Below are 12,360 nucleotides of genomic sequence, written 5' to 3'. Positions count from 1 at the left end.
CCATGAAATGTGCATGCGCCCTACTGCCAGGCACAACCTGCACAAGAAGCACATTTTGGACCATCCTGATAAATATTGCGCCACATGAGAGATTTTCAGTATGTCATATATCTCTATCTCTTGGATTCGAAATGTTACTGTAAGTTTGCAACTTGCTCTAAATATATTTTGTATGCGATTCAGTGGTTGGATCAATTTCAATGAGACGGTAATAACACAACAAGATCTGTATTTAATTTGTGCAACATGAAAGAAAAGAAACTAACCAGATTAAATACCATACAAATGAAATACAGTTACAATATGCCTGACAGAAACTTAATGCATGTACCAGTATAATTGATTGCCACATACTAAACCAAGCCCCAAACACATCCAATTCTTAAATCAAAAACTATAGACATCTCTTGTGGAGCTTGGAAGCAGCTAGAGCTAATAGTAACACAAACATAAATGCTGCAACCAAGGACAAAATGATGGATACCGCTGTATAGCGACAATAACTATCAAATATATTACAGACTTTTTTCCACCGTGTGTGAGAGTTCCCATAATAACCTAAAACACCAACGGCAGCAGCAGCTCCATTTGCGGCCAAAAGAAATGATAAAATTATTAAGTCGAGGATAATGACTCCTAGATCTAATCCCTTTGATCCAAATCGGTTTACAATTGCTAAGATTAGAGACAGAGCTGAGTAAACACAAGCCGCGATGTTGACCACCATGTAGAATCTGTTCATGAGAAAACAAAGCAAAACAGTAAAAAAAAAAAAAAAAAAATTGAAGAAAAAATTGTTTGATTTCGATATGGATAAAAGTCGTTACAAATTGAAGAAACTTACACGTTTGCAGACATGTATTGCCACTTAGCATGAGCTTCAACACTGATTGGTGGTAGATCAGGAAGAAGAGTAACAGAAACAAACTTAGTTTGCTTACTAACAGCCATCACTATAACAGCCACCAAAGTAGCAGCAAAGGCTAGAAACCTAAGGATGTATTCAGAAGTTGCAACACTCCTTTTGTTGGCCATGTTGCTTCCATTTGTTGTTGGTGTTCCATCAATGGGGTTCTTGTATCCATTCTCAGCCATTTTGAAAACTGTTAGAGAGAATGAATCAAAGAAAGAAATGGATATATATCAAGATGTACCCTCTTAGAGAAAGAGAGGACAAGTATTAATAGAGAGATAAATGATGGTGAAGAGAGATGGTTTTGAATAGAAGAGAAAAGAGGCCGGTCAATATTAGGTGTGAAAATAAAGAAGGTATTAAAGCCTTCAGAGAACTAGTAAGGAAGTTGGGTGAAATGTCCTGCGGCCTGCTGCTAAAAAAATTAAAAAGCCTTACGAAAATCAAATCAAATGAGGTTATAGTTGCATGTGGGGATGAGATTAATAACGTAGTTGCGTTTGCGCAGGGCACAAGATCTTTCAGAAACCTGAGATGGATTTTATAAGGAAACATTTTTTTTCTTGTTGATCGAAAGAGAAGATGTATAAATAGATGGAGGACTCGACATATCCGACATGCATCTTTGAAGGACTCGACATGCATATCCGCTGGTAGAGTGGTAGTAGTTTTTGAAGGACTCGACGTGCTGATTATCACTAATCCGCCCAAATCATCAAAAACTTATGGTACATATAATTGGGCCGTGCTATATATCACTTCAATAATGCGTCCAAAATCTATAAAGAGTTAAAAGTTGGGAAGGTCATCGTCATCGCCCTACCAAGATTTTGATAGGTCGACTAGTTTGGACCACGAGCAGTAATGTATCATTTTTTCACTTTCTTTGTTTTGCTGGAAAGCATCGTAAATACTGCCTGGGACCTTATCTACAATATTGGGTAGAAAACAATAATCGAATTTAGCCTTGAACTCAACCTCGTGGGATGGGTGGGTACAAGTAACGTTCAACAACAATCCACAGCGCTTGGTTTTAAATTGAGCTTCCAAGATTTTTGTTGTGTGTGGCCGTTGTTAAAACCTGCCCAGGGTTTTTTCCTTTTTTTTTTTTTTTTTGTAAAGGATGGATGGTGTTGAAGTAACTGCTCATTACACATTTATGAGTCTTATGACCGGCGGGGGGTGGTTTCCCCAAAAAACTATAGCTATGGCTATTGGTGTTAATTGCAATTTGTTGGACTAATTGGAGTGAAATAGAATAATGGCTAGGAAAAGAGGCAGGAGCCTATCCAAATTGTTTCCTGGGAACTTTTTCCTTGTTGATAGAAGTCTTAGAAGATATATTAAGAAAAGAGACTAAATAGAAACACAGCACGAAGGCAACGCCACCAAACAAAAGGAAACAAGGTACATAAATAAAACAAAGGAAACCCACCAACTAGAACAATCCACAAAAAGCTAAGGAGGCTCAAACAATAAGTTCTCCGGGAGGATAAAGTTGACAGAAATTGAATTGGCCGAAACCCAGTGAGGAACAACTGACTTTAACATTAGTAATTATTGAAAAAGTTACCAACAGATGCTCGCAGGATACAATTCCAAACGGCTTTGCCTATTGTAGAGCTATCAAACCTAACGACAGATTGATCAGTAGATCCTACCACCAATCTTTTAACTCAAGCCCGAAGGGTCATGGTACGCCGTATAACACTAGGATGTATTAGATCACTTTTCATGGGAACTAGGTCGCAATTTTCTTCCCAATGGTTGGTGCTTAGCTGCTTAGCTGCATGCATGTATGTTGAGAAAAGAAACCCCCACTGTCATGTCTCCAAACAACACAGTGTGATCACCTCCTGTCGCATGTATATGCAGTTTGTAAATCCGAGTTCTAGCCCCCGTCTTCCACTGATGGATTTTGGTTCAATGAACGTCAAAGTAGTTAGGAAATGGACCCAAACACAACTTAAAAAAAAGGGCCATAAAAGCAACACAGTGACAACAAAGGACTTCCATACGAAACTTCATCCCATCATCTCATCACATACAAACAGAAAAATTTGTTCAGAAGCAAACACAGATGAAGCCCGACAATTCTTTCTGCATACTAAAACTAGAGTCAAACACGGATGAAGCCCGACAATTCTTTCTGCATCCTCCCACTGGAAAGATATGCCAAAGATTCTGAGTTCAATTAATTTCATTTTTTTTTTGAAAAGGCACAAATGTATTGGTGTCATATAGCAAATAATATCCCGTCGGCTGTGATTGGCTGCTGGGTTGGTGATAAAGCAGTGGCAGTAGGATCGCTATACTTGTCTACTACTGTTGGGAGAGACAACTCAACATTCATAATGGCTCATAAATATGCACCAACAAAATCCAGGTTTAGGTTGGAACTTGGAACTTGGAAGCTGGAAGTTGGTTGGGAGTTGCAATGTGATCTCTCTTTAGTTTGATAGTGCAACATATAGTCTCATGAGTCATGACATGTGTGAACACGTAAATCACGAAGGCATCTATATGTTCACAAACAATGTTCGCACTCTATATACACACTCCTACTGATGAGATGATTGTATTGATTCCTTGGCTCAAAACCTTCGGGTTTATCATAGCCTCATCTAATATCATCACTAGAGGCGTTCATATAGAGGAAGATAAAGAAAACGTAGTATAAAAGTAAAACTCGTGGAGTATCAAATGAACGTAAAGTGCTGAAATTTAAATAAGACTGGGATTTACGTGGTTCAGCACTAAGGCCTACATCTACGGGGTTGTCGTTTCACTATGCATTAGATGATTACAGAGGTAGTCGAATGACTTTGGAGTTTACATAGGTCTGTGAATTGTACAAAGATAAACTTACACTCACAATCCTTCTCTCTCTCCTCCTTTCTCTCTCTTTTTTTTTCCGATCCCCTCTCTCTTGGGGGAGAGGGGGTATTTATAGGGTTAGAGTGTGGGACCCGTATCTGTGGGCCGTTGGAACCTTATCTTCTTGTGCTTTGTGTCCATCACGCGGAGGTCTTCGTTCATTGCTTGATCACGCAGAGTCATCCTCGTTCGTTCCACGGGTTGATCGACACGTATACTGCTCAGAGTGTTTAATGCGGGTAGTTGAGACGCATGCTCGTGTCAGACAAGTGTCTTCTTCCCCTGTCACGTCCATGTCAGTCAACCTTCTCTTCACCATTGATCTTGGATTCTTTTGGGGATGAGATAAAGTAACTCTTCGGGAGTTATTTAGTGCTCCGCCAGTACATCGTGTTTTTGGTACATCTTTTAACTTCTGCCCTTGGATTTGTTCGGGAAAAGATCTGACGTCGGCGGGATGGGCTTCTTGGTTGTGGGCGTGTGTCATCATGTTTTGATGACTTGGTCCGCATGCTCTCCACGTGTCTTCCTACATACACGTGTTTGATGATGAAATATGTACACACAATTTGCCCCTTTTCTTCGGGCTTGAGTGTTTAGTGGGAGCATTGAATAAAACAGACGTTACATATTCTTCCTCTCTCCTAATAAATTCTCCTAGATACTTGGGCACGTTTCTTACTCGTGCATTAACTGCTCATTTAATGGGAACGTTTCCCATTTCTCCATTAACTTCCTTCTCTTTCTTTCGAGTATATTAAGGAGAGGAGAAAAATTAATTTCATTCTTCCTTGAAAATTAATTTCATTCTCCCTGTCAGTCTTCATTCTATGTTCTTCAACCATTAAATTCTCTCTGCCCTAGTATTAATCACGCTCGTTTCTTCTTTGTTTCTGGTTTGTTGTCTTCTTTTGGGATTTTGTTTGTGGTGGTAAGGTTTCTTTTCTTCGTTTCTGTTGTTTTAAGTTTTGTGTTGATTGTGTTGATTGTAAATTTCTTGCTGTTTTCGTACCTTGTTTGTGATGAAGAACATCTTTTGATGCATGTATGCTAGTTTTCCCCTGTTCTTCTTATCAAGTCGAGGAGGCCATTGTTTCAATTGTATTGGTTGAACTTTTAAGTTTAGGATTTTAGGGTTTTAGGGTATACATGCATGTATGCTAGTTTTAGGGTTTCTGGGCTATGTTGAGATGAACTGCTAATTTTGTGGTTTTTTGATCTTTGGTGATGCCCTCGTGTTTTCTTCTAACTTGTTTTTGTTGTACCTCCTCGCAGCCATGTCTGATCGTCCGCGACTTCCTTATCAAACTCCGGCTTCCAATCTACCAAGATCCCCTCCACGCAGAGAGTCTGATACATATCCACCTGGGGGAGATTTCTCTAAATTGTCGCAAATGGATCCCCGTGGTAGTAAAGTTTCGTCTTCTTCTGGGAAGAAGGACTCTCCTCCTAGGAAAGGGGATCCATCGAAGGGTCCTTCCGGGTCTCGATACGCTGTCGTCCATGCTGTTTCTCGTCCTCGTGATGACTCTAGGTGTACGCAGACACCTCCTCGTGGTGGCGCCTTCGATATTCCCCCTCTTCGTTCTATAGTGCCTGTGCAGAACCCTCTGCCGCCGCCTCCAGTACTTTCTTTCAAAGGGAATAACTCCAAAGGTGTTGTGCCGAGAGCCGAATCGTCTAAGAATCCTCCTTTGAAAAGAAAAGCTTCCGAAGCTTTTGTTGGTTCGTCCGATCCCGCGGAAGAGGATGAGGTTGCCCCGGTGATACGCAGCGTTTCGGTCAGCAAGAAGAAAGTCACGTTTAAACATATTGACCTTGAAGTTTTCAAGGAAAAGCATGAGCTTCAAGACTTCGAGGTTCGTTTCTATGCCCCTGAGGATGATATTACTTACGAGCTCATCTCGAAGTATCACTTTGATGAGTTTCACCTGTTGACTACAGTTGGAGCCTTCGAGGCGGGTCTTATGTTGCCATTGTATAAGTCTGGTGATTCCTTTTATTATGATGTGATGGCTGGTCGTGAAGGCTCTTCTACCAATACTCACAGTCGTTCCGTGTCGCAATTATCGGGGAACTATCTCCGTGCACTGAGAGAATGTTATCTGCGGAGTAAGGGGGAGACGACGATGACATGTTACGTTCCAAATCCCACTGAGAGGTAATGGTATACTCCTGAAAACTTCAACAACTCCTTTGGGGATTATGTCAATAGTAGGAACCGTAAACCGTGGAGTGTTAGCCTTCGTAACCTCGCTGCTCCTCGGGGCGAAATTCGTCTCTTAAGTGAGGTGAGCGATGCCAAACTGAAATACGTTCCAGGCACCGAGGGGTCGGTCAGCGGAAACTTTTTCCGTCGCGAAAGGATCAAGCGTGACCATGATTATGAGTGGCACGCCACTGTTATTGAAATTGTTGGTCCTTGGGCGTATGGTTGGATTCCCGGTCCGCGCGGTTGGCGTCCTTCTGAGAGTAGCAGGCCTCGTGAATCTCCTCCTGCTCGTTATGGAGATTTCTGTCCCTGGCGTTTAAATTTCGAAGGCATGAACTTTCCTTATGCTCTCGACGTTGTTGAAGGAGACGAGGAGGAAGGTTCTGGTGCTATACTTCCACCGAAGAGTGCCTACTGCCAAGGTATGGTTATTGCAGATTCTGGCCGCGCCCCCTTTTTTGAAAATCAAACTGTGTATGAGGAAATAACTCTTTTTGTGGAACGTGTATTGGTTTGTAGGTGTCGAAAAAGAAAAAGATTGGGCCCAAGCAGTCTTCTACCATTGTGACGGGTGAGGCCGAGGTTCATGAAGAAGTTACCAGTCCAGTGAGGAAAGTTTTGCGAGGGGGGAAAAAAAGAAGAGTTTGCCTGGGATGAGAAATGTCTGATGGGGAAGAACGCACTGATACTTCCCCTCTGATGTCGAGGAAGAGGTTGGTGCGGGTGTGTGATGGTGTTTGTAGGGAGAATAACGCGGTGGCTGACGGAGGTTATCGCGGACATGTCTGCTCCTGCTGGTGAGGCTGCGGAAACTCTCCCCACCATTTTCAAGAGTTTCTCCTTTGACAGGATATATTCCGCAGGGGAACTCTTTGACGATGCCTCGATTTTCCCGAAGACTTTTCTTTGCTTCCCCCAATGATGATTGGGATGTGCTCGGGGTTCTGGTAAGGAAGATGCTTGTTCAGAATGAGGGCGCGGATGATCACAATGCGCGTGGTGATGCCGAAACTTGTGCCGATGGGGCAATGTCAGCTAAAGGGGAAGTCTTGTGGTTGACTTGCCTCCGAGGATTTCCCTCATTCGCTGATGTTTGAGGGTGAGGATGCCATAATGGATTGGCTCAAGAAAAAGAGTCTGTTTTTGTTCCTCATCCCTGCCCCGGTGGTTGCTGTGAGAAAGATTCCGATCTTATACCCGTCGGATGATGGAACTATCTTCCGAGGCGCGTGTTGCTGAGATGTGGGGGAAACTTGAGTGTTCCATTCCAGAGGCTACCCTCGTATCGGACCCTCCTCTTCTGTTGCTGACATGATGGCCATAGCCGATGGGTACCAATATGGTTTTCCCCAGCAGCGTGTCTTGGAGGTAAGTCCTCGTACATATCTCTTCGTGACAATTGAAGTCCTTCGTGTAATAATGTTTGTCGTTTGATGTGTAGATGATGAGGAGTGAGCATTGTAACCATGTGTTGTATCAATTCTTTAAAGCGAAATCTTTGAAGCTGGAGGCTAAGCTCGTCACAGAGAAAAGGCATTATCTGCGGCTGAGGTGGAGATAGAAGAACTGAGAAAAGCCTTAAAGAGAAAGAAAGGTTGGGTGAAGCGGAGGCTGGTCTTCGTTCAGAGCTTTCCGCCGTTCGTGCTGAGTTAGAGCAAACTCGCGGCCAAGTTTCAGCTTTCACAGGTTTGGTTCTTCTTCATCTTTTATCCCTCGTAATTCCTCTCTACTACTTAGTTGTTCTGTCTGAGTCTCCCCACCCTATCTTCAGTGGGTGGCGTCCCCGAGATGATATGGCTTCGAAACGAAAGGGCACGGCAAAAATCTCGTATCAAAGAGCTGGTCGAAAAAATTAAGAGCGAAGCCAAAAAGTGGGACGCTCGAGCTGAGGGATGGCGCGCAAGGCATGTTCAGATGGTTGATATGCAGAATCTGTATAATCATGACCGTACTTTGTTCAATGGTACGCTGCTGTGGACACGTGAGAATCTGCGGGAATCCCGTGAGCGTACTTCGTTGTTGGAGTCTAGAATACATCTTCTGGAAGAGGAATTACAAAAGGCTCGCTCCCTTCCTTTTCCGGGAATTAAGGAGAGTATGTTGTGTCTTACCAGAGAAAGGGACGATGCCAGAGCCGAAGTTGGGGCTCTCAGCAAAGCCCTTGCTGCGTCTCGCGCTGAAATAGCCCGCCAGGCTGAGTCTGAGAGGAATCTCGAAGTATGTATGTACAGACTTAGCAAAGGGGTAACAGAGATAAACAACGAAGTCAACCACCTTCGTCACATGGATTCGATGAAGCAGGTAGAATTAGATGCCAGTCAATTTACTCTCACCAACCTTCAACTAGATTATAAGAAATTATCCGAGGAATATGACTATCTTGACGAAGCGCGAGATGCGGTTGTTAATGAGTATGAAGAGGCTTCGGCTTGTGTCGAAGGTATAACCTTATTTCGTCGAGTGTGTGTGTGTCTTTTCTGTGCTAACTCCCTTGTGTTGTCTTTTTCAGAGCTCGAGGGACAACTCCGCGCTGCAAATGAAAAATTTGAAAAGGCTCAATCTTCCTTAGCGCAGCAGGAAGAACAGACTAATCATTTTAAGAGTTTGGCGGCATCCCGCGAGGAGGCCGTTGGTGCTGCTTCTAAAGAAGTGAATCGTCTATCGTTGTTATCTCAAGCCCACCAGCGGACGACAGTTATTATGCATAAGGCTCGGTGTCAATTGGCTGAGGAGACAAACAAGATGCTGGAGAAGATTGAGCTTGGCCTTAAGACCGAGCATGGCCTCGTCAAGAGCTATCCGCGTCGTTGTACCTGCCTCCTTGCCTGGCTCCTCGGGACCCTTCTGGTGGGAGCGTCCCTTCAACTCTTCGGAACAACCCTGCTGATGGGGCGGCATCATCTAAGTAGAGACCACGGCATTAGCCTTCCGTTAGATTTTGCTAGTATTTTGTAAAAAGAATATTTTTGATGTGTTTTCCTTGAATTGGCCTTGCCGCTTTTTGTAACCAACCTTTATGAAATGGATCTTCTTTTGATATACCTGCAATATCAGTTTGTTGTTTATTTTAAGCATTGTGAGGAAGGACACTAAAAAAAAGAAGAGTGTTTTAAGTGTTTGGGTGCGATACCGAAGGGAGGTACCTTCGTGATCGTCTTGAGACCTGTCACCCCGCTGGCGAACCCTTGGCCAGAGGATTCCCAGACGGTGGGGGCCGAGGCAACGTTCTAGGATATGGGGTTAAAATATTTACATACACCCATTCCGTCGACCCGTTGCCTTAAGATTGGTTGGGTATCTCTTTCTGCTGGGTGCCTTCCCCGGTCTTACACTATGGACACTGATGGGGGAGCCCTGAGAGATTGTAGATTAACTACTTTCCCCAATATTGTTGATAAGTTTTGTTTACTCGAATTTCAGAAAGCTTGTTTGATTGATAGGTTGAGGCCTGCTACTCCTCGTCCAGAGATAGAAACATGTAGAGCGGTTACGCTGCCTTCTTCTTCTGGTATTCTTCACGCAGATGCAAAGCTGCGTTGCTCCTATGGGTAGTACGGTTTGAGCCACTTAGCATTCCAAGGATGCCGGAGAACCTCGCCTTTCAGATTGCGAAGATAGTAGGAACCGTTTCCCGCAATGTCGTGTATTATAAAAGGTCCTCCCCACGTAGGTGCTAGCTTTCCCCATTTCTTTTCTCGTTGATACTGTGGGATTGTTCTTAGCACATACTGCCCCTCTACAAAATTTCGAAGTTTTACCTTTTTGTTGTACTCCCTTGCTAGTCTTCGTTGATAATTTTCCATCTTCTAATGTGCTTCCCTTCTTCCTTCCAGGTCGTCCAATCTCTCAACATCATGTCTGTTGTGAGATTTTTCTCCCATGCTTCGGTCTTTGTGGTTGGCATGAGGATCTCTGTTGGGATGACTGCTTCAGCTCCATAAGTGAGGAGAAACGGGGATTCCCCAGTGGCAGATCTTCGTGTTGTCCTGTATGCCCAACACATTGTGCAACTGTTCACACCATCGCCCCTTATGTTCGTCTAATTTTTTTGAGGATAAGGGCGAGGGTCTTGTTAGTGGCTTCCGCTTGTCCGTTGCTTTGAGGGTATATGGGGGTGGATTTGTTCTTCCTTATTTTGAAAGTATCGAAGAGCATGTCTATATTTTTCCCTTGTAACTGCTTACCATTATCGGACACGATTTCTGCTGGTATGCCGAACCTGCAAATGATGTTTTGGAATATGAAAGTAAACACATCCACGTCTCTGATCCTGGCTAAGGCTTTAGCTTCCACCCATTTACTGAAGTAGTCCGTGGCTACTATCAAAAATCGTCTTTTCCCTGATCCTTCGATGAAAGGCCCGACGATATCTATGCCCCATTTTGCAAATGGCCACGGGCTACCTACAGAATTTAACGTTGTTGCTGGCGCGTGTATCTTTTTGGCGAAACGCTGACATTCTTCACATCGTCGGGACATTCTTGCGGCATCCTGTATCATTGTGGGCCAGTATCCTTGCATTTTTGCTTTGTCGGCTAGTGATCTCATGCCGCTATGATTCCCTGCGTCACCATAATGGATGTCGTTTAGAATTCGATGCCCCTCTTTCCTGGACAAGCAGCGTAGTACGGTCCGAGGAAGGATTTCTTGTACAGGATTCCATCCCGAAGGTCATATCTTCCTACTTTGGAGAGTATTTTCCTGGCTTGTTTATGATCCGCGGGTAAGGTTCCTTCTTCAGAAACGCATGGATCACCATTCTCCAATCATCTTCGTTGCTGAAATCTTCGTCTTGATTTGCTCTTGACAGGATATCTTCTTCGTCAAAATCGTTATGGATGTCTTCTCCTACCTGGTCTTCGATATTTTCTTCCACTGTATCTTGATTGGTAGCGAAGGAGAATTGTGATGCAATCGAAGGCTCGTATACCCTTGTTATTTTAATAGCTTCGACGCTTTTGTCCTTCAGCATGGATGATATATATGCTAGGGCATCCGCGTGCCTGAGATCCCTTCTGCATAAGTGCCGGAACTTGATGTTCGGATTTTGTGATGCCAATGTTTGGACCAAGGCCATGTAAGCTGAGAGGGTGTCGTCGTACACATTGTACTCGAGCCCTATTTTCCGTATGACAAGCTGTGAATCACTTGTCAGTCTTACATCGGTTAACCCCATCTCTATTATTAAACGAAGGGCATGTACGACTGCCTCGTATTCGACGATGTTGTTAGTATGCTCTTTGAATTCTAACCTGAGTGCCTGTACGATCCTTTATACAGTTGGGGTGGTGATGACGATGCCTATTCCTGCTCCTTCCTTATTTTTGGAACCATCGACGAAGACTTCCCATTGTCTTTGACTCGCGGGTTCGAGGATATCCATTGGATCCTTTCCTTCTTCCTCGGCTTCTGGTATTCCCTTAATCTCCTCGTCGTTTTCCAAGGGGAGGTCTGCTAAGAAATCCGCCAAAACTTGGGATTTTCGGGAATGTTGAATTTCATGAATGATGTTGAATTGGTCCAGGTGGGTGTTCCACTTGGCTATTCTTCCCACTTTTCCTGCGCTTTTAAGAACTGCTTCCAGTGGTGCTTTGCATGGGACCCGGATGAAGTGAGTTAGGAAGTAGGTTCTCAGCTTTTGAGTAGCCCATACCAATGCTAGGATAAGTTGTTCGATCTTCCTGTAGTTCCTTTCCGCAGAATTGAGGGTCTTACTGACATAATAAATAGGCTGTTCTATCTTCGTATTGGTTTTGACCAACACTGCGCTAACCGCGTCTTCCGTCGCTGCTATGTACAATTCCAAAAACCTCATCAGGATCAGGCTTCTTTTATTTTCTGGAAGGCTTCTTCGCATTATGCGGTCCATTCAAACTTACTCCCTTTTTTGAGAATATTGAAAAAATGTTTGCATTTGTCCGAGGATCGGGCAATAAATCTTCCCAAGGCTGCTATGGACCCATTGAGCTTCTGCACCTCTTTTAAATTCTTCGGGGATGGCATTTCTACTATGGCTTGAATCTTCGCTGGGTCTACCTCAATGCCCCTTTTTGTTACCAGATATCCGAGGAATTTCCCTGAAGTGACACCGAAGGTGCATTTCTCTAGGTTTACTTTCATGTGATGCTTCCTCATTGCTTCGAAGATATCTCTCAGATCCTGATGGTGATCTTTGCGCAACTTACTTTTGACTAGCATGTCATCAACGTAGACTTATAAAGTACTACCAATCCATGGCCTGAAGATAGCATCGACCATTCTTTGGTATGTTTCCCCTGCGTTTCGAAGTTCAAAGGGCATTCTAGTGTAGCAATAAAGGCCATGTGGGGTGTAGAATGTTGTGTGTAGTTGATCTTCT

At 43.7% G+C, this 12,360-nt stretch overlaps 1 protein-coding gene across 1 annotated transcript; it reads right to left on the bottom strand.

Annotated features, from left to right (window-relative positions):
• Positions 1-212: 212 nt before the first annotated feature.
• Positions 213-1,305, bottom strand: LOC113273626 (CASP-like protein 1E2). The gene is made up of 2 exons (XM_026523279.1): positions 845-1,305; positions 213-734 (listed from the first exon to the last, which is right to left on the bottom strand). The coding sequence occupies exons 1-2, from the start codon at positions 1,093-1,095 to the stop codon at positions 395-397; spliced, it is 591 nt and encodes a 196-aa protein (XP_026379064.1). The 5' UTR covers positions 1,096-1,305; the 3' UTR covers positions 213-394.
• Positions 1,306-12,360: the final 11,055 nt, after the last annotated feature.

This window comes from Papaver somniferum, chromosome 4 (genome assembly GCF_003573695.1).
Source record: "Papaver somniferum cultivar HN1 chromosome 4, ASM357369v1, whole genome shotgun sequence".
Classification (NCBI taxonomy): domain Eukaryota; kingdom Viridiplantae; phylum Streptophyta; class Magnoliopsida; order Ranunculales; family Papaveraceae; genus Papaver; species Papaver somniferum.
The sequence above is the reverse complement of the archived record's forward strand: the minus strand, read 5'-3'. Positions and strand labels throughout refer to the sequence as shown.